The sequence below is a fragment of the Hippichthys cyanospilos genome, chromosome 8 (assembly GCF_059441005.1).
Source record: "Hippichthys cyanospilos isolate Australia breed blue-spotted pipefish chromosome 8, RoL_Hcya_1.0, whole genome shotgun sequence".
Taxonomy (NCBI): domain Eukaryota; kingdom Metazoa; phylum Chordata; class Actinopteri; order Syngnathiformes; family Syngnathidae; genus Hippichthys; species Hippichthys cyanospilos.
The window spans coordinates 6,040,001-6,061,959 of NC_142376.1; the positions used below are offsets into that span (position 1 = coordinate 6,040,001).

The 21,959-nt window shown below is 39.2% G+C and overlaps 1 protein-coding gene across 1 annotated transcript in view; it reads left to right on the forward strand.

Moving 5' to 3' along the window:
- The window catches only part of anapc1 (anaphase promoting complex subunit 1), a 32,504-nt gene that overhangs the window by 1,732 nt on the left and 8,813 nt on the right, over positions 1-21,959 (forward strand). Inside the window, exons 3-39 of the mRNA XM_088422037.1 lie at positions 1-140; positions 235-277; positions 576-673; positions 765-847; positions 914-987; positions 1,074-1,219; positions 1,700-1,857; positions 3,035-3,166; positions 3,237-3,440; positions 3,663-3,758; positions 3,836-3,926; positions 4,206-4,271; positions 4,352-4,489; positions 4,655-4,798; positions 5,269-5,329; positions 6,874-6,929; positions 8,061-8,192; positions 8,320-8,394; positions 9,902-10,024; positions 10,112-10,272; positions 13,718-13,809; positions 13,886-14,034; positions 15,830-15,908; positions 16,331-16,361; positions 17,394-17,470; positions 17,560-17,738; positions 17,819-17,905; positions 17,989-18,128; positions 18,220-18,338; positions 19,086-19,216; positions 19,298-19,438; positions 19,563-19,715; positions 19,908-19,989; positions 20,077-20,168; positions 21,319-21,453; positions 21,565-21,647; positions 21,800-21,878. The exon at positions 1-140 is cut by the window's left edge and continues 25 nt beyond it. Of these exons, the coding sequence (XP_088278163.1) occupies positions 1-140; positions 235-277; positions 576-673; positions 765-847; positions 914-987; positions 1,074-1,219; positions 1,700-1,857; positions 3,035-3,166; positions 3,237-3,440; positions 3,663-3,758; positions 3,836-3,926; positions 4,206-4,271; positions 4,352-4,489; positions 4,655-4,798; positions 5,269-5,329; positions 6,874-6,929; positions 8,061-8,192; positions 8,320-8,394; positions 9,902-10,024; positions 10,112-10,272; positions 13,718-13,809; positions 13,886-14,034; positions 15,830-15,908; positions 16,331-16,361; positions 17,394-17,470; positions 17,560-17,738; positions 17,819-17,905; positions 17,989-18,128; positions 18,220-18,338; positions 19,086-19,216; positions 19,298-19,438; positions 19,563-19,715; positions 19,908-19,989; positions 20,077-20,168; positions 21,319-21,453; positions 21,565-21,647; positions 21,800-21,878 (4,070 nt within the window). The remainder of the gene's footprint in view (positions 141-234; positions 278-575; positions 674-764; positions 848-913; positions 988-1,073; positions 1,220-1,699; positions 1,858-3,034; positions 3,167-3,236; positions 3,441-3,662; positions 3,759-3,835; positions 3,927-4,205; positions 4,272-4,351; positions 4,490-4,654; positions 4,799-5,268; positions 5,330-6,873; positions 6,930-8,060; positions 8,193-8,319; positions 8,395-9,901; positions 10,025-10,111; positions 10,273-13,717; positions 13,810-13,885; positions 14,035-15,829; positions 15,909-16,330; positions 16,362-17,393; positions 17,471-17,559; positions 17,739-17,818; positions 17,906-17,988; positions 18,129-18,219; positions 18,339-19,085; positions 19,217-19,297; positions 19,439-19,562; positions 19,716-19,907; positions 19,990-20,076; positions 20,169-21,318; positions 21,454-21,564; positions 21,648-21,799; positions 21,879-21,959) is intronic.

Consider the following 21,959-nt stretch of genomic DNA (forward strand, 5'->3'; position numbering starts at 1 on the left):
GTGTGGAAGCTCCGGAGCAGGATGTGGAGTTTGAAGAGGAGCTTTACACGGCAGGAAACGTTGTGGTCTGGACCAAGGGCAGCCAGGCGCTGGGCTCCAATGTTTACAAGGCGTTTACTGTGGACAGCCCGGTGGAGCAGGTTTGTCCAGGATTATCATGAATTTGAATTGAATTGTGTGTTTAGATTTATATATACATATAAAGTTTTTTTTTTTTTTTTGTTCTACATGCAGGCCTTATGGTGTGACTTTGCTGTTCCTCAAAGCAAGAAAGATGGTACCTTGTCAACACGTCATTTAAGTTCCTTCATAGAATAATGGAAATATAATTATTTGTCAGTACAGTGTTCCCAAGTTTGTCATTGGTGGTTACATTCCCAAAATTACACATTTTGAAGTCACAATTCTGATTTTATTTTTAGAATTCTGAGAATAAGGTCAACATTCTTTTCAGTGTTGTAATTTGAAAGTGAGAATCCTAAGAATGAAGTCAAAATTGAGATAAAAGTGATTTCTGCCACTCTTGTTTTTTTTTTTTCATCACTGGCCCTAATCCTCTTCTGTATATTTCATAGAAGAAAAAGTAGAGCACACAGTGTGTATCGTGCAGAACGGATGCATCAACATTCACACTGTGACCGGAAAGGATTTTCTATCACCTCTCCCATTCCAGGTGAGACCCCTACCGATCACTTTGTGGGTATAACTTTTTAATAATATGTGAAAGGTAGGCTAAAATTATTGTACTTATTGATCTCCCATAGGTGTCTAAAGCCTGGCCGACCAAGTTTGGACTTTTGCTTGAGCGTAAAATCACAGCAGCTGATGGACAGCTCACCTCCCCGGGGTAAATGCTAATACACATATATAAAACGATTTATAAAACGATACTGAGCCGCGTGTTCCTCCACAGCGAATCACTTCCCACCTTGTTCAGCATGCTGCATCCGATAGATGAAGTGGCACCAGTGGTGTGCAAACCCACAAGTAAGACAATCCGTGCCAATGTTTTGAGTGAGCCCTTAAACCCGGAGCACTGTGTTACATTTTGCTGTTTTCTGTTTGCCTCCCAGGTCTGTTTGACAGCACTCGTGTGGAGTACATGTCCGAATCCAGCACAAAGATCGTTTTCACCTGCTGTCGGCCTTCTATTGTGGTCTCTTACGACAATGAGCAAGGAACACACTCAGTTTGGAGCCTGCGCACAGTCACAAGTGAGGTATGCGATCAAATACTCAAGATAATTGTGTATCCTAAGACAATTAATATATTTGCTGCACAAGCCCCACTACATTACAAACTACAAATCAAAACATCAGATATTTACGCTGAAAGACTGTATAGGGACGTTTTTATTTTATTCATTTATTTTTATTTTTTTTAACTGTTTGCTTACAGCAACTTCCTATCTTCAACCGACTGAACATGCCTGCATCTTTAGCACCAACATCTTTGCAACATAAAGCTGACAGAATACTGATGATTAAAATCGCAAAAAACAAACAAACAAACAAACAAAAAAACACAGCACATTAGACTATTAAGGTGCAGGACTCAAAAAAGAGAAAAAAGTTCCAGCTGATAGTCCTAAATTTACTGCATATTCTTACATTTTTACATACTACTACTCTCACTGACTCACTCACCCACCCACTCACTCACTCACCCCACCCCCTTGCCTCTTTTTTTTTTTCACCAGGAGCGTTCTTCGGTGCTCAGTTGTCTGGCGGAGCCCTTTGCTGAACCACTGGGCTTCCTAGCCACGGGCTTCCTCATGTCACACCTACGCAACCACTCCCGCCTAGACTCCCCGTGTGGCAGCAGGGCAGCCAAGTTGAATCCCGGTGTTGGAGCAAGGTAACAATGTTAGGTCATAAAAGTGTACGGACGTTATTAAGATGCACATGTGGGTGTTAGAATGCAACATAGCAGGCGATGTGGCCCTCCCTTTGACATTTTTGTCTGCTGTATCAGAAATCAATATTTGCGAGCAAGACACTGAATCTCAAACTGCATCCTTTGTGTACTCTCAATATAGACTAAAACATCAGTTCACATGGCCATAAAACCTACTATAGATTGAGAGAAAATGGAAGAAAATATGGGTATCAGCTACTCTATTACATCCTATTTTCGCCCGGGAAAACATCCTCCAATTTCCAAGTCAGGATCTATTTCGCGAGGGCAGTTGGACTCATCCTGAAGGTGTTCTAATGGCTTCCTTTTACACCAAAGACCTAGCTTCAACAACTTTGCAATGAAAATTCTCTTTCCTTGACTGGGAGCACAAAATTGTCCAGAATGTCTTGATAGAAGTTTTCCTGGCCCAAATTGAGGAGCGCTAGTATTGAACTAGCAGGTAGCATCCCTTAGTGGGTCAAACACATGAAACACTGAATAATATATGTACTTTATTGTTAGTAAATGTTTTTTTTCTGAAATTGAATCATACTTTTTTAATATACAGCATCAAAATACCCATGGCTGGAGCCACATGCAGCGCTTTACCGCCACCCTAGTGGCTCCAGAGAGCTTTTTCCAAAAACGAATGAAAATGTTTTAAATTGGTTGACCAACGTGACACAAACATTCTAGACGTTTTCCAATGCTGAAGAAATTTGTAGAATGAATGTGAAATGAAATTTCAACATTCCTGTCAACCGAGATCTGTCCGACTGTAGCCAAAAAACAAAAACAGCAATTGTTTGATGGGCCTTGGATCCCGAAAGGAAGAAAAGAATCATAGATAAGGAAAACAGTTCTTAGACATAATAATTTGCTTTCATAGCCATTGCGGTAGGATTGCCTGCATTTTTGTCTAGAACAAAAACATCTTACATGCCCAAAGTTAAGTTTTGAAGTGATGTCCAAAAACACAAGTCACATAAAACGGGTAAGAACACAATTTTGTCATATGCATATATAGGATTCAGGATGGAGATAAGTGTGTGATCCAATACAGTGTAGTAATTCTGGTAAGTGTTTTCCTTTTGCAGATTTTTTTCCCATTTATTTATTTATTTATTTTTTTTAGTGGTGTTGTTGCTGCCAACAGCCCTCATCACTACAGCAGTCTGCACAGCCACCAGAACAGAATCCTCATGTCCTCCCCAGCAATACCGACCCGCACCCATTCCCCGGGTATTTCCAAGATGGCCGCTCTCAGGTAAGTTCTTGTATGTTCATTGAATGTCTGTCCATGATAGTTTCTACATGATCCCCTTTCCCCCACATAGTCGCGACCACTCTCCAGGCATGGCGGCGCCATCCTTATCGGGCGTGGCTCGCTTCAACACTACTCTCCACGCCTCGTCGCCAATGAGCCTCCACCATGGCGCGGCACACTCGCCCAACAGCACCATCAATGAAACAGGGCTGGAGCCCATTATCCCAGACCTCTGCATGGAGCAGCTGTGGAGTGAGACGACTGCTTGTCAAAGGTTGGACGCTAGATTTGGTGCCAATCAAGTTTGTTTTTGAAAGGTTTGTAGATTTAAAGATCTATACTGCTTTACAGTACAGGTAAATATGGATAAAACACAATAATACTGAAACACTCTTAGACTGTGTCATGATTTACAAATTGTGTTAATGTGTGGGAAAAAAAAAATCAACCAAATCTGCACTTTTAAAGTACCGGGATGGTTTTTCTGTCTGGACAGAGAGATAAGCAGCCAGGCTTCCAAAGTGTTCCTGACCTCTGATCTCTGCGAGAACCGCTACCTCTGTTTTTTGGTGGAATCGCACCAGCAACTCAGGTCAGTCAAACCACCGTTAGAAAGCATGTCAGGCATCTACTCTGATTACTTTTATACTGTTATATTTGGGCCTTCAGATGCGTGAAATTTATGGAGAGCAATGACACATCTCAGCTCTTCTTTGCCTCCGTGACGAGCATCGCTGCCAAAGATGCGGAGCCTCTGCAGGTGAATGAGACCCTAGTTAACACTTTTTTTTTTACTCCTCCCAACAAATTTAAATGTGTTAAAATGCACTTAGTATAACTGATTATTGGATAAAGTCCCATTGAGGAAACAAAAATAAGACACCGTCACTCACACAGTTCTCCAACTAAGAAGTCAAGTGTGCTTGCTTCAAGCTCTTTGTCACTGCCAGTTGAAGCTTACCCCCCCCCCGCCCCAAAAAAAATAAATAAATAAATAAAAGAAAATAAATATATGTATATGTACTTTTTCTCCATGCAGAACATTGACGCAATGCTGGTTTTAGAGTCCTGCGGGAGCCTGGTTCTCTACACTGGCGTCACCCGGGTAAGGATGACAATGAATTTGTCTCAGGCGCATGTGATGCCAATTTATTTTTATTTATTTATTTATTTTATTCCCTCAAGGTCAGCAAAGTGTTTGTGCCCGGCCTCCTACCATCCGGTATCAGTCTGAACAACCACCGCGTCGGCCTCTGCACGCCGCTGGCGCAAGTTAGCACACCTGCTAAAGCTAGTAGCAGACATTTGCACAGAATGGATGAGGTGTGTCTAAAAATTGTCAGGATTTTTTTTCCATTCAGTCTCTGTACAGTACGTGCTGATATTTTGTCAAAATTGACCTTCCTTTTTAATCGACATGAAAAAAGATTGAAAAAAACCCCACAAATAAGAAAATAATCCATAATCCTCATCCAACAACTTCCTCAGGCTGCCATGCCCTCGCCTGTTTCCGAGCTAAGGGGTCCAAACATGAAGCACCACGAAGAGTCTTTTTTGGAAGACTATACCTACCAGCAGGCCACGCCCTACATCCACGCACTGCGGGACCCTGTCAGCAACCGCGTAACACTGGTGGGTTTGCATGTTTTTTTTTTTTTTTTTTGTAATACATTTTAGTCATCTAATGGGCATGTTTTCAAGCATTTTATCCGGTTCATTATTATTTCCAAATCGTAGCTGCACAGAGGGTCATTTCTCTCACATGCACATTCCATAAGCGTGTCTGCGAAGCTTTGACATATTGCCTCCGTTCATTGATTTGCCATTCGTTCCCTCTGGAGGGTAATTGTTTGTCAGTCTGGCTTGCCGCTGTTCTCTTGACAGGCTGCTACTTGATTTTCATCATGGGTTAGAGTTAAAAAAAGAAAGATGCAGGAGAGTGGAATAAATACTGTGAGGTCAAGCTTGTATACTTGAGATGTCAATTTTGACAGAGCTACTGTTTTGAATGATACACTACAGGAATGTGCACTAACAAATTATTTTAAGTGTGCATCATTTACATTTTTTAATAGTATAATGTAATTTGTATGTTTCTGTAGGAGCTCAATAATGGCACCATGTTGAGAATCTCCATCCCGGACATTGCTACATCAGAGCTTGGTGAGCTTTCTTTTTTTTTTTTTTTTTTTTTTTTTTGAACACTTCAGGTGCTATTATAGAGCAGATACTGTACTTTACCTTCTAAGAATTTTCGAATAATTTGAAAATTTTAGATACGCTAGATACGGTTATAATTGTTGCTGTATTGAAAATAATGCATATCCAAATGTTGTGAGTGCTGTATTTTTATCCAAAATTCAAATAAAAGTCATTTGTGCTATTATTGTAATTATTTTTTTTAATTACAGTATTGTAATAGTTTAAAAATGATTGAAAAACAGGTTCATAAAAAAAAAATACCAGGGGTACTTTGTTTAAATGTAAGCCCTTCAGGACTAATAATTATATTTCTGATTGTAGTACATTAATTAGGCACCCATTGGCGTCTTATTTTTTATTTTTTCCCCTCTAACCCTCCTCCAGTTATGAAATTTATTTGCAAGACGCAGTCATCTTTTTTTTTTTTTTTGTCGTGACTTAAAATTAACATTCTTTTAACTTTTTAAATGTCAACCATGCTCATTCAAATATTGTTAGTACGTACATGATGCAGCAACCGCAATAATGGCTGCTTTCAATGAATTGAAACAAATTGCATCAAGATGCAAACACATGACAGATGTATGTTTGCTGATTTACTGAAAACCTGCTTTCGGTCAGACCCATACAATCAGACACTCCCATACAATCAGACGCTCACTCGTGTACACACAGACACACACACACACACACACACACACACATAATTCTGGCTGAGTCAGAACAGTTGGGTCCTGGAAATTAAGTTTGAGATGTGTCCTACATTGTTACCATGACTTATTGAGGATACCATTACAAGGGACACAAATAATCGTTATAGCAGAGGATAAAAAGTTCAACTTTAAGAGGATTTAACTTAACTTTTCAACTTGCAACCTGTAAGTTCTTGCCCAGTTCATTGAGAGACACGTGATGTCATAATGCCAGGGCGAGGCATGTGTGTTTTTCCAGACCTGCAAAAGTACAGTACATGGGCTGGAGCTCGCTATTACAGGATGATGTTGAACACGCGCCTCATTATCGGCACTGATTCATCTCTGTTTGGAGGACTCATAGCCATTGGTGACGCAGGCTCCATCTTGGACCAGGTGGAAACTGCAGATTTTAAGTCACTCTTTAATGCCAAGTTAGCTCCTAATTACAAGTCTTGTACGCGTCAGACTTTTTTTTTTTTTTTTTTTGTCTGGGCCCATTATTTAATAATCAATCTTGCAAATAAGGCTTTTGCCCGACTCTAATGAAATAGCATTTATCTGCCTCGCCTCTGACCTTTTCAATTCAGGATGTCCAATGAAGATATTCTCGTTGACGACGAATGGGATTGTTCAAAATCAATTACCATTGTAGCGGAGGCTCTTTGTCATTTAATTTCCTTTGAGGGTTCTGCTGTAAGGCCATGGATGATTTCCTGTAGTTCATTTATAGCATTTTTTTTTTTTTTTTTAGTTAAAAGGTTCTAATAATGTACTCATTGTTACATTTCTCTTTTCATTGTTTTCATTTAGTGAGGAAATGTCTTCAAGCCATCCGTTTCATCCTACCCAAAGAAGCAGCCATGAAGGTTTGTGGATACTTTTGATCATACGACATGCTTTTTGTATTTGGGTACATAAACGCTTTTCAGTGAGTATGTGAGATTTTAACAGGGCTTCTGCGGGTATCAGCAAATGTAATTGAATGCTTTTTAATCTTGTGACAGGAACAACACATTTTTCTTTTAAAGTTAAGAGAGAAAAAAAAAAGGTGGAACATGAAGCAGCCTATTGCTAAACTGAATTACACTTACTCTGCTGCACAGTTGTATATGCCTTTATTTTTTTTAATAAGGGTCATTCGTGATGCAATTGACCAATCTTAGAAAACAGGTGAGCCATGATTGGGTGTCACCTGAGCAACAGTGATGTCAGTCGATCACAAGTGGCAAAATGTATGTCGTCTGAGATGGGTTAAATCTGGTGGATTTTGCTGCTTAATTCATCGAACACAATTGCAGTATTAATGAAAATGCCATGTTAAGACAGCGAGCGCAAAGAACTTATTGTAATTAAAAAAAAAAGTGTGGGGGGTTGATTTCCCCTTTAATATGAACCTGAACCTGCACAACTAGCACTGAGTCCCAAAGTAGTAGACTCACGTTTTTTTCCCAGCAAAAAATAAAAATTAGGTATCTTCCCCTTCTTTAGTAATCACGAGAACTTGGTATCGTCAATAACACAGTTTTTGTATCAAAAGTACAGAAATGAGTTTTGTGAAAGAAACATTTCAAGCTCAAGACACATTTATTCTTTGTTTGGTGTAACCAAAAAAATCGAGACATGACAGTGAAATGGCTTTTGAGGGCAAAATAAAGATTTCGTTATGCAACTATTAAGCTGCAGATATGCTAACTTTTCACATGATCGTTGTGGCTTTTACGCCGGGTGAAGTGCATTTCCTCAGGCTCACGACACTTTTTTTTTTTCTACTAACTACTGCTACACACTAATACTTTCCCACCCCAAAGCTTGCAACTCAAGTATGCGCCGTTTATCACAAGCTAATACTAATACAATCATTAGCTCGTGCTAATCTGCGTTAACACTGTGCAATTTGGCTTTGGCTTCATCATGGTCGTGCTTCCATCCAGTCAACAAATAAAAATTTACTTGAATTAACTGTGAATAAATCCATACATTTCTTGGTGCACTTGTAGGTTTTGGTGAAGTGGTACACCATTCACAATGCCCCCGGTGGCACCAGCGCCCACGGCGAGTGGAACCTGTTTGTCACGTGTTTCCTGAAACTGATGGGCTACAACACGGAGCGTCTGACCTGGACACGAAATGTGAGTTGTTCTTTCCCCCTAATTAAAACCGAGAAGAGCTATTTTCGACCTGAAATTGTGACTCTCACAGTTAATGAAGACAAAATAGTGACTCTCGCGCCCTGTGTTCCTCTCACCCCTTCTCCAGCTGAATTTTGAAGTGCCGCTCTCGCCGGTGATTGCGGCTAAGAAAGCTCGTCCCTGTGATGGAGGCTCTGATGAGGTGTGTAACTAATAATAAACAATCCTTTGTTATCTCAATAAATTTCAATATCGGGACAACTTTATTTCCCACTCAACACTATGAGAACATTAACGAGTGATGACTGACAATTTCTAGTGCTCTATTGTCGTCATTTCACGTTTTCATCTTCGCTATCACTGGTACTTGTAACAAAAACGCCAAATGAACTTAATCATTTAGATGTTCACAGAGCTGGACTCTCACAAGATATGCAGAGGTCCTGAAGGGGCCTTGTTTAATACACTCCAACTGAATGTTCTCATTTGTTTGTGTTCCCTTTAGAGCGGAACACGGTTGTCAAATGTCAATCAGCTGGGGGCTTATACTGTGCTCTGTCTTCTATGTGTTTGTGTGGGTTTGAGTGACACATGACTCACAGAAAATCAGAAAACATGGAGCTCATGGAACCTGCTTCAGGAACATTGTCTTTCGAAGATTAGTAGCAAATTCTCAGGCTGATGAATCAAACTTCCATATGTTGACCTCAAAATTAACGTAATACTGCGAATACAGCATACCGCGTTCCCTGCAGAATTGGGCTTACATTTTTTAAGAACTTTTTGCCTTTATTTTGGTAACATTTTAACGTGGAATGCAATTGAATCATTTTTACAGTTTTTATTTGCCTACTATACGAAAGTAAAACGTTAATATTCAAATTGTGCATAATGTTATATTGGCTTACAATAATATTACAAACATATTTATATATAAACACAACCAAGTATGCTTCTCTGTTTTTTTTTAACGTGGTACTTGGAGTAGAAAATACGTTAGACCGATATTGTAATATTTGACATTAAAAAAATTCCTATCAACTGTTGCAATTCAAAGAAATGTACTATAAAGGAAATTAAAGGATTTTGGTCTCTTACTATAGCGGTTTTCAAAGAGGGCCCCATGAAGGCACTTCGTAGAGCACGTTAGATTTTAACTGCATTTCTGCAGGCATCAACAAATCGAGTTTGATGGATAAGAGTAAATTAATTGAAACATGAAGCAACTTGTTGCTAAATTGTGTTATAGTGATTCCTTTGCAAAACGTGTGCACATGAATGCACATTGTCATCAATTTTCTGGTAATATACAACGTGCTGATGCGGAATAGGATACAACTTGAAAAATCACTATAAATGTAGTTTTATAAATCAAACACAGATAGCACAGCACTCCTTTCTTTTTCCCTACCCCAATCCGAAAAGTCTTTCCACGTTTTCAGGGGTACTTTGCTGGGAAAAAAAAATCACAGGCGATACATAATTGAAAAACTATTGAGAACCACTGCCAGAAAAAGTTGAATACATAAAATAGATAAATACATACATAAATACATAAAAATTTTGAGGGTTTTACAAATAATGAGAATTGTGTCACTTGAACCACACAGTGTGAACAAGATGGAAATCAGTACTTCCACAGATATGTTGTGATTATGCCGAATAATTTACTAATCAAAACCATGCGTGTGTTCCTGCTTCCTGCGTAGGACTGGGAATACTTGCTGGGATGTCATTACCACCGCCAGATGGATTTCCGCTTTGTCGACAGACCAGCGGACGTTAGCGGCTGTAATGCGAGCATCAGCCCAGGCGAAGAGGACATCTCGTCGGTATGTCACAAATCTCTAGTTATCCAAGAAACAGAAAAGTTTCAGAGTTGTTAAATGGCTGTCCTTTGTCCTTTCTTTGATTTCTAGGTGTCTCCCCCCTCCAACACCTTGGACAACACGGCGCCTCTCTTCGCTCACATTCCAGCCCTTTTCTACGTTCTCCACCTGCTCTATCAGGAGCTGCTGCTCAACGAGCTACATCGAGAGAGGGCCTCCTCTCTGGTATCGCTTCTGCAGCAGCTTGCTAGGTAACGGCCGACCTGTATCTTTTGCCTTTAACAACTATATCTTTCGATCTTTCTTTGTATTGTAACTACAAATTTTACATTTCGAACTATAAGCCGCACAGGTGTATACACCTCAGCAGCAAAAATCGAGCAAACTATTGAGATAGCGTCCTTTTTTCTAGATATAAACACCTTGCACATAATTCAAATACACAATCATATATATATATATTATGTATATTTTTTAACTCTTTTTGAACTTAGCCATTGATACTCATCTTTTCAGTTCTAGTTCATAATTCTTCCATAAATTGACACCTTTGACAGATACACACAATTGCCATACCTGTGGATTGCCTCCCTGGTGGCCAACAAAAAACAAACTGCCGATAAACCACACTGGGCCATAAGCCACAGGGCTCAAATCCTGAGAAAAAAAGTTGTGGCTTATAGTCCGAAATTTACATTACATACTGAAACCCCCTGAGTTCGAGGTCTCTTAGTAGAGGAGGCTGTTGTTCTTGTTGTGCCTCTTCTAAGGAGCAATCAGGGTCTCCATCTACACTAATGAGCTTCTCATCTCAGGCTAATTGGCAATGACAGGTTGGCACCTTCACATGGTAGCTTTCACAATTAGCATGCAGCAACACGAAACAAAAAAGGCACTCTGTTTACAAAATCCCTTCTCAGAATACTTCCATTGCCATAGATCAAACCGAATTTTGGCCAGTTGAAGAGTCGCAAAGTCGAATAAAATGTGACGGTCATTTTCGTTGCCTCTCGTAGCAAAAACCAGCGCCGGGCAATTACGCTGGAGAGCACTTTTCCCTCCCACTCGGCATTGTCTGTCATTGTCACCAATCATGGCGCTCACTTAACCTTAGCGAGTTTGTTTCTGGCCACACTGAAGAGGCCTGATTGTCCACCGGTCTTTGCGAGGTTAGTTCAGTAGGAATGCAGTCAGGACAAATGTTTAACCCATGACCAAAGACAGTAAAGTGGGGAGAAAAGCGTTCACACCCCTTTCAGATGCCAGGTTGTGACAGAAAAAAATAAGCAAAATAAATCAGGCCTTTACTTTTTTACCATTAATGTGACCTGTAACCTGCACAATTCTATTTCTTTTGATAAGGTATATAAATCTTTTCGGGAGAGGGGTGAACAATAATATAAGATGAGATGTTGTGGTGTGTTCATGCTTTCTTTTAGCTCTGATGTGGTTCAAGTCCTTAAATCATCACACACCTGCAACGACACCCCCATTTTAAGTGCCTCTTTTCTTTTTTATATCTATTCTGAAGCATTCATAATTCCTGTGTGTGGCACACTAATGAAGTTATAAGGAAATTCATTCTTGTCATACCGTATGTGTTTGCATTACTAGTAGCTGATTGGGAGCCATATTTAACACATTTATATTTAATTCATGTTGAATTATGTATTTTTTTATTTTATTTTTTTTAAACAATGGTGTTTTAGGTTGTGTGTAAAGTAGTGACATCCAGATCATTCTTTTGCGCAACCTGTTTGTATTGCTTACAACATACGTGTTGAACTCCAGTCCTCGAGGGTCGGTATCCTACAAGTCAAATGATTAGCTCATTAGCAAGCGCTGCAGGAGCTTGAAAACGATCCTAATCATTTCAATCAGGTGTGTTTGAGAAAGAGAAGGTTCAAAATCATGCAGCATACCGGCCCTCGAGGACTGGAGTTAGGCAAGAATGACAAGAATTAAGATTTGCTTTGTTTTGAATTACCCTCCTGTAGAATTAGTTGAACAAGTTTCATGATACTGTACATATACTTAAGGATACAGAGTTATGGTATGGATGTTCGTGTAAAAAAATAATTACTCAATTGCACTATTTTTTTTTAAGCTGCATTGCCCCTTTTTAAAGTCACTCAGTTTGGATAAATGGCCATTCAGATCTCTGCAGGAGGAAGCACTCATTCTAAATTAAAAACTATTGATTCTGTGAATTTAAAAAAAGGGAACAAGTCTGCCTCAGAATGCTTTTAATCAATACTAAACAACAAAGATGAATGTCAAGGGGAGAGATGAAGAGATTTTGGTCTTTTTTTTTTTAACACGTACTCTCTGTGCATGAATTTATATACTGTAAAGGTATGCGGTGAGCACGCACAGTTCCTTGCTGTGTACTTTTCCCGGGGCCTTTGTGTTTTTTCAAAAAGCTGCTGAAATCGTCATTCTGTAGGTCAGCTGTCATCTTGCAGCATTCAGACCTCAGCCATAGCGTCTTCCTTCTGCACCCATTGCATAAATGAAGGGAAGGCAGGTGAAATATTTATAGCACGGCGAGTGACACAACAATTATCATGAGAGTAGCAAACGGACCGTGCCGAGGGAGAGACGTACGGTGTGCTTAATGTCACATGGCCACGTGTCCAGTGATGCCATTCCTTGCAGAGTGCTTCCTATTTGGCCAATTAAAGACACAATGCAGATAATCTTTCATTATTAATGTCAATATTATTATTTATTACTGCTGTTGCTGTTAGAAAAAGCATGTAAAAGAATGACCAAAGCCCTTTTGATTTTGATTTTATAATTAAGAGCATAATTACAATTTTATGATTGTTTGTTTTTAATGAACGTTTCACAATTTGATGTTGATTTTTGATGGCTATAGTGTTCTATCTTGCACTATACAACTTGTATATGCTATTTTGTTAGCAGAGATCTACAGTACCACCTAAAGGTCTTCTGTATTGTTTTGGAAATTATTCCATATGATCATAAATGATGTACAATATTTTTTTAAACTACAACTACCATATAAGGAGAAAACGATGCTTTTTTGCATGATATATAAACTGTAGCATTCATTGAGTTCTTTAACATTTCTTGCAATTTTGCTATTGTCTTGTCCAAAATAGATTCATTTTATCATTTAAAACTGTCATAAAATGAATGCCACAAAAACCATATGGACAATTGAGCGATCAATTTAACAAGGTAGAAGTCATACTATTAACATGTTTTTTTTTTTTTTTTTTTTACTTTAACCTTTACTTAACAAGGGAAAACCTAATATAACGTTCAAGACTATCTTGACCAAAACTGTTAGCAAATTTTGACTTTATTCTCAGAATTCTCATTGAGAATTCTCTTTGAGAATTCTGAGAATAAAATCAGCAGCATGCCAGTCTATTGTCTTCCTTCTTGACTGGCCCTAATCCTCTTTTACTGTATATTTAAATGCAAATCTGTCCTTTGAGCTAAAAAAAACATTACAACGCTTGAGTGAAAATAGTGGTCAATTTAATGGGAATATGATAGTTATTTTTCTCTCTATGACAAGACCGAAAAATGTGATTTAAAAATCAACAAATCTCCATTCACGGTATTATATATTGGATCATGCCAACTGCCAAGAGTGCATGTGTATTTAACACATTTTTCTGCACAATTTTCTTCACTAATAAAATCACTTTTTTTCCGCAGAGACCTGCAATTGAAAGACTATCTGGATCTTTACTGGAGAGACTACCCCTCATTAATCAATGGATTCACAGAGAGGTGCCTCATAGACCAGTGTAAGACTTTATAATTCAGCATTGAGATTTTGCGATGCAGGTAATGCCACTTTTCACACGTCTTATTTGTCGTCAGCTTTGATTGGTCAGATGCAGCATCCGTCCTTTCTGCGGGCGGAACCTCCTTGCATCTTCAGTTGGCTGAGTAGCTGCCTTCGAGGGGAGGAGGTCCCGCCTTTCCCATACCTGCCCGGGGTCTGCCATCGGATCCGGCTGTTGGTTCTGGTATGTCAACAACTACAAGTCGATAAATGTATTTGTACATTACATGCTTGGAGTTAGAGTGTGTGTGAGGGTGAAGAGTTCTTTTTGTGTGTGTGCGTTCGTGCGTGTGTGTTGCGTGCAGAGCAATTATTGGTAGCGAAGTGCGCACACTGTAATTTGCCAGTACAGCAATCGAGTTCAACCTTTGATTCATTCAGCAAGAGAACACAACCTTCCTCATTATGTTTGACGTGAGGCGAACTAGTTTCATTTTTGTGCTTTTATTTTGCGCTGAGTAATTTGCTCATGGGAGTAGCACGGTTACATAGTGGTTAAAACTTCTCCCTCACCAACCAGAGTTCCAAGTTTAGAATATTGGCTCTAGCTAAGATATCTTGATGGAATGGTTTTAGAGATTAGGTTTTTTTCAGCGCCGATATCTTTACCGATTATAAGTACTTAAAGAGTCTGATAAGTGGATGGATGGATTATCTATCCATCCATCCATGAGCATATCCTCACAAGGGTCTCATGCTTGCTGGTGCCTATCCCAGCTGACTTTGGGCAGTAGGCGGGACACCCTGAACTGCTTGCCAGCAAATTGAAGGAAGCCGATATTCATGTTTAATTAAGTGAAAATCTTGTAAAAAAACAAAACAAAAAACAATCCAAATTCCAACTCATAACTTAATATTCTCTAAGAATGTTTATGGAATAACGTTCACATGTGCAAAATGTAAAAAAAATAAAAATAAAATAAATAGATAATAACTTTTAGGCAACAAATAATTCAAGGAGCTCCCAGAGTCATCAGAATGTCTTGAAATTTTAAATTAAAACTTAAAACAAATAAAAACTTCGCTCAGATGTTTCCTACACTAAGTAAAATTATTAAAGTTGTCAAAATAACACAAATGTTATACTTTTCAGTTTCTTTGTTGTAATTTCAAACAAAAATAAAAGCAGAAGCGTCTTCTCAAGGTCATCCTAATCGCTTATAAAACTAACTGAACATTTCGAAAAAAAAAATATTTGCTCAAGTTAACACAACTCTGGATTGGTCTTTTAAAGGTTAGGGTTAAGGTTGGGCCCTTTTATAAAAGCCAGTGTATGATATAACAGTATAACCGGCTCGGGAATTATCGTCAATCCGAAGACGGTACTGTATATATCATGGATACGATCTACAACGTATATCAAACAATTTAAATGTGTAATTGGCTTGGCCGATTATATTGTCTAATCCTAAACGGTATGCTTTATATCACGCCTTTTTTTTTTTTAAATTCTATTGTATCGACAATACAAATTATTTTAAAAATAAATAAAAGATCCCACAAAGTTGCCATTATTTTTTTGTAATTTTCAAAAAATATTTCAGAATAGTTATCTGGATATAAAATGACTTGTATTGAGATAGAAAATTTACTCCATCTTGCACATCTCTAATGCCAACCATTCACGGTTGGAAGGCTATGTACCTGGAAAATTACTCTTTATCACCATTACCAACTGGTGTATTTATGGCAATGTTATAAATGCCTTGAATGATATTCTCCCCTCTCGGTTCAAATGTTTGGGTTTGTTGCTACTTGCCCGGCAGATGTAACTGAACTTAGCAGGAAATGTTGGCTTGCTTGTTTTCAGTGGCCGACATGCTAGCCATCCACTTGCCTTACAGCCTCATTTGAATCATAATGCAAAGAAGAAAAAGGATACAAACTAGGGCCATGATTGACGGTTTTATAAAGTTAACATGCACGTGGATTGTTTCAGCATATAATCAACTTTATACATTATTTCTTTGCATTAACAGAGTTACGCTGTCTACATCAGCGGTGACAGCAAAGCCACCGCATCCAATGTGTCTAAGTACCTAGTGAGGCTCTCTACAGGTCAGTGTTTATACCCCATGAGCGTGTGTGTTTTAGCAACGGGCCACCCTTAGTACATGTCAACCCCCACACACCGGCTCAAGAAGCAAAGATAAAGGCGCATGACTGGATTGGCTGTCAAATTATTTGGCTTTGAAAACGATACTGTGACAATGATATCACTTTGCAGGTGTTTGATGGGGTGTTGGAAATTTCTGACAAAGATTGGTCATTGACTATTGTATGTAGTGTGACGGCACCCTGACTGTATTTTTTTTTCACCCAAATGCCATCATCCCCCTACACTGGAACAATTCAGGCTTGAGCATGCAATTTGCACATCGCTGTTTTCAATTTTAACTCATTGAATGGAAACAATACACTAGAGCTGTGGATGATGCTGATTATTGAGTCCCTTGACCTCTCTCTGTCTTTCTCCTCAGGCCAAAAGACCGCTGAGCAGCTGTACAGAAGGTAATTCCTTTCACAGTTAGACAATAAGCCATTTTTAAGAGATCTGTCCACTGCATTGAACACTGACAGGAAAATCTATAATGCAATGGTGGTGTAAAGCACTGATAATAACAGTTAAGAAAGAGTCGCATGTTATTAAACATCCGAAATAACTCAACGATGATTAAACAGAAGTGTAGAATAGTGTGGATGACAGGATTATATACGCAAAAATTTCAGTTTAGTTCATTGAGATGTTTCAAACCTGAAAATACCACTAACAGCCACTAATAAGATGTTAAAATCAACATTAGAGAATGTATTTTGTGATTTACATAAAAAACTAACCATTTTGAAGTTTTTGTGTGTAAGTGGAAGGATTAACATAATTGTATTTATTTGGACAAAAGTAGTGATTTGCTGCCATCATGTGGTATCTGAAAGCAATTATAACCCTTTTATGCAATGCGTCATCAATTACTGAACTCAGATTTTTGCTTGTTCGCGCAGATTTTTTTTAGATTGTTACACAACCTGCAAATTATGTGGATAAATTGGAATATAAAACCTTGAGACAGAATGGATTTTTATACTTTGTAGGAATTCTGTTTAATTAAAAAAATGTAGTTAAAGGGATAGTCACTTATTTAGCTATTTTCAGCAATAAAAAAGGTAATTTTTTCCTATTAATTAGATAACTAAATCATTTTTAATGGACAGGTAATACCTTTAAAACACCTTGTCCCACTTGTTTTTTGCTGACAATAACATCACCTGTGCTCAAGGCTCAGGTAATGGACCAATCACGGCTCACCTGGTTTCTTGGTTTAGTCATGTGACATTTGCAAATTACTCGAGCCTTGAGCACATGAGATGTTTTTTTCCATTGAGGACAACTGACAAAGGATAAAAACATGGAATATGCATTTAAAGAAGCAAAAAAAAAAAAAAAAAGCTCATTGGAGTATAAATACGAGACTTTGGGATTTGTTAGTGTGTTCATTTTAATGTGCATTTAATGTACTTATCTACATGTGCATATCGGAATTACAGACAGACGAGCATGAATCAAGTCAAGTCGTGCAGTGAGAGTCTGGCTGAGCAGCTCGTGGTCTGGCTCACCTCGCAAGGTGAACCTCTTTTTCTCACTTTTCTCACACTTTTCAGTGACTGTGGTTGTTCCTGGGCGTACATCTTTGCTTTGCATTTCGCGGTTTAGGGTTCACCCTCAAGGACCTGGAGTCGGTCCCGTTTGGCGTGGCTCTGCCCATCCGAGATGCCATCTACCACTGCCGGGAGCAACCTTGCGCCGATTGGTCAGAGGAGGTTTGCCTGCTTATTGGCCGGCAAGATCGCACCAGACAGGCCCATAACATGACCCTAGTGAAAAGCAAATCCGTGAGTTTAAATTGTATTTTAGGTTATCATTAGGAAGGATGGTGTAATTAGCTACATTTTGAAACTTTGTGTTTGTTCAGTCCATAGGTTCGAATTTGTCTTTGGAGCCTCCTGTCAGCACAGAAGCTGACGAGGAGGAGGACGGAATGTCTGATATCATCCAGGAGGTACCCCTTCGATCGTTGAGCTTAGAGCGCAACCTCGAAGTATCATTCGATGATGAGCAAAGTTTATCCCACACATTCATTAGGTTACAGGACTGATCTGGAGTCAGGACCTGAGGGTCCAGGAAGTTCGAAGGCTCTTGCAGAGCTCTAAGCCAGTCCGGGTCAGCGTCGTCCAGCTCCCAGAAGTCTCAGACCATGAGTACATAGAAGAGAAAGAAAACAAGTGAGTCCTCTCTGCTCGTTTCATTTAAACTATAGCTTTCATTTTGGTCATTTTCACAGTCTCTGAATCACCTTACTTGCACCTTTTCCAGACTTCTTCAGCTGTGTCAAAGGACCATGGCCCTCCCAGTGGGGAGGGGCCTCTTCACTTTGTTCTCCTACCAACCTGTACCCACAGAACTTTTACCCATCCCCAAACTCAACCTCACAGGTAATGACGTGCAGTGAATCCGAGATTACAGACCAACCCCTGATAGCAATAACCGATCCTCCCCAAATTTAGTTACCTCTTAGTAGTTTAAACACTAATGTACCCTAAACTAGGCCCCAAAAATAATGTCTCCTATTTTTTTTATTTAATTAATGACATTTGAAGTGATTAAATTTTCTAGCAGATGAGCCAGAAATAAAATATGCATGGTGTGTGTGATGTGCATGACCTAGTTTCTGATCTATTAATGATTTATAATACAAGAACAGTCTTTTTTAATTTTTTCAAATAAAGACCAACTTAGTTGGAACAAGAAGCAATTCATTGCTAAATTTAAATAGGAACTTTTAGCAAACTATTGTAAGCCTTTATTTTGCTAAGTTTTACGCGGATGTAAATTGTCTCTAGCGACACAGTTTTACGGCAGACGAGCCAGAAATAAAACCGGTAATGAGTTGCAGAATAAGATATGCTAATAATTATCACGACAAATGCAGTTCCAAGGTTTAATAAATTAAACATGGATAGCAAGAGCATGCTGTTTGAAGTCTTTTTTTTTTCCTTTTCAACAAAAAATGCTTTGTGCTGATTAGGGGTACTCGCCTGGGGAAAAAAAATATGAAAGTTATATTACTGAAAAAAGAAAGGCATATTGTAACCATCTGAACTTGCTGAAACCAAAATGTAAAACGAATTCTGATGTTAATGATATGTCTTCATAATGTCACATGTTTTTATGCGGTCCAGGTCGTGCCCCGCCCAGGAACACCATGGTCGACCTGAACAGCGGGAACATTGATGTCCCTGCTAACATGCCCAGTTGGCCTAGCTTCCATAACGGCGTGGCTGCCGGACTCAAGATTGCCCCCGCGTCGCAGGTGAGCCTCTACAAGCGGCCTGTGACATGTTCTCATGATCATGCGTAAAATAAATAACGCCCTCCTTCCACGTGTGTTTAGGTGGACTCTGCCTGGATCGTCTACAACAAGAACAAGAACCAAGAGATGGCCAATGAGCACGCTGGCTTCCTCATGGCGCTCGGCCTCAACGGGCACCTCACCAAGTTGGGGACACTCAACATACACGACTACCTCACTAAGGTGCACATATGTACAAAAGTACTTCCAGAAATTATTCCCTGTACATGACATGATCCATATTTTGTTACATTAGAACCTTATCAATTAAAAAAAATGCAGCTCAACTCGAGTCTGTCTTTGTTAGGGTCACGAGATGACAAGCATCGGGCTCCTCCTGGGCGTGGCCGCGGCCCGACTGGGCACCATGGACGTGTCAACCACCCGCCTCCTCAGCATACATATCCCCGCCCTGCTTCCTCCCACCTCCACTGAGCTGGATGTCCCACACAACATTCAGGTAGGATGAGCACACAAGAATGGCGTTAGGAACTTTTTTCTACATCCTAGACTTCCTTGAGTTTTATTTTGAGCTGGTATTCGGTTTGTATTTTGATTTGTATTCAAACTCATTTGAACCCAGCTCAATCAAAATGCGTCTTTGACATCTATAGATGTGAAATTAATGTGATTTTTCACCCTTCATTTTTAGGTTGCTTCTGTAATTGGCATCGGGCTCGTGTACCAGGGAACAGGACATAGATACATTGCAGAAGTTCTACAATCAGAAATAGGTGCCTACACACGTGTTAATTGTCTTACCATGTCATTAAGATGAGCTGTGTACAGAAAATATTTTTGTATTTGTGTGTTCACTTAAGGACGACCTCCGGGTCCAGAGATGGAATACTGCACAGACAGAGAGTCCTATTCCCTAGCTGCAGGGTTAGCACTTGGAATGGTTTGCCTCGGGGTAAGGTGCTTTGCAAAATATTATTGTCAGAGCTCGACAAGATAGACTTAAAATTTGTATTTTCCGCTTCAAAAATCTGATTTCATTTTTTTTTCCTTTATTAACAGAAGAAGCAAATGTGTGTCAAAACATTTTTTTTCCTTTTAAGTCTCGCTCTATTTCTTCTTATACCAAACCATATGTCCAGCACTAATTTTTACTATAATAAAAATACAAAATGAAATTTTTATTTTAACAATACAATAACAACACAGGTGTCAAACTCAAGGTCCGGGGGACAAATATGGCACGCCACATCATTTGATGTGGCCCACGAAATGCTAATTATGACTTCAAGGTTCTGATTCTTGGGGTTTTTTTTTTTTTTTTTTTATACCAGTCCCACTTTTGATCTCAAAACTAGGTAAATGTGAGACCATCACCCGTAAAATTTATTTGACTTCACAGCCATAACGGTCCTCTGACAGAAAGTAGAAGTACAATTTGGCTCATGATTAAAATGTGTTTGACATGCCCACAATACCATTACTCAAGATTCATTATCCGTTTCGAAGTACAATCCACTGTACTGTATATTTACATACAACTACAGACATAAATAAACCCCTGAGCATACATATATATACTACAGTATATGAAGAATCCCCACACACTACGGTACATTAAAAAAAAACACACATTTCATACAAATACCACATTTGACTCATTCACTGCCATGGATGGCTATAGACGTCAAAGATCCATTTTTACTCGGTTGGTAATGAATGAGATAATTATTCTCCTTGTCATGATATTGTCCATTGCGGGCATGTATAGTGTTTCAAAGATTACACAAGCATTACTTGCAGTACATGACAGTATTAATTTGTCATTTCACCGATTATTTAAGTTATGCACTAACAATGTTGAGTATACATACAGTAGATGTCAAAGAGACATTTTTACTTCACTCATTGACGTCTACAGACAAAACTATGTTTTTGCTGGGAAATATATGATAGCTATGTAAGTGAAAAATCGATTTCAATTGGGCTGGCAGTGAATGTCACTTATGCCTATCCAGTTGTCGGAAGGCGACCGCCACAAAATAAAAGGTTTGAAACATGTTGCTAACTCACTGCTTTTATAACGTATACATGGCTTACTGCAGCAAGGCAGCAACCTGATTGGAATGAGTGACCTAAACGTCCCGGAGCAGCTGTATCAATACATGGTAGGGGGCCACCGCAGGGCCCCGGTCGGAGCCAGCAGAGAGAGACACAAGTCACCCAGCTATCAGATCAAGGTACATTGAATGGATTGCACCCATGGAAATGTATCCGTCTTCCACTTCTTTGCATGAATATTTTCTCACAGGTGGCATACCTGTCTGAACTGTATTGATGGTTCTTTATAGGAGGGTGACACTATCAATGTGGACGTGACGTGTCCTGGGGCCACCCTGGCCCTCGCAATGATCTACTTGAAGACCAACAACCGGTGAGAAAAGTGACTTTTGTATTTGTGTTCTAATCGGTATTGCAATGAGACTTCTGGGTATTTGCATGAACAAATACAGTACAATTAGCCCGTCTCAGAAAAATGATGCAACCGGTGTTTAAAGAATTCATGTTTATGCTGTGCTCGGACAGTTCCATAGCTGACTGGCTGAAGCCTCCAGATACTTGGTTCCTGTTGGATTTCATCAAACCCGAGTTTCTTCTACTCAGGGTAAGTGTGTCGTGTGAAAACATTTTATTTATTTATTTATTTTTTTAATCACCACCACCAATAATTGCTCATCCTCTCCTT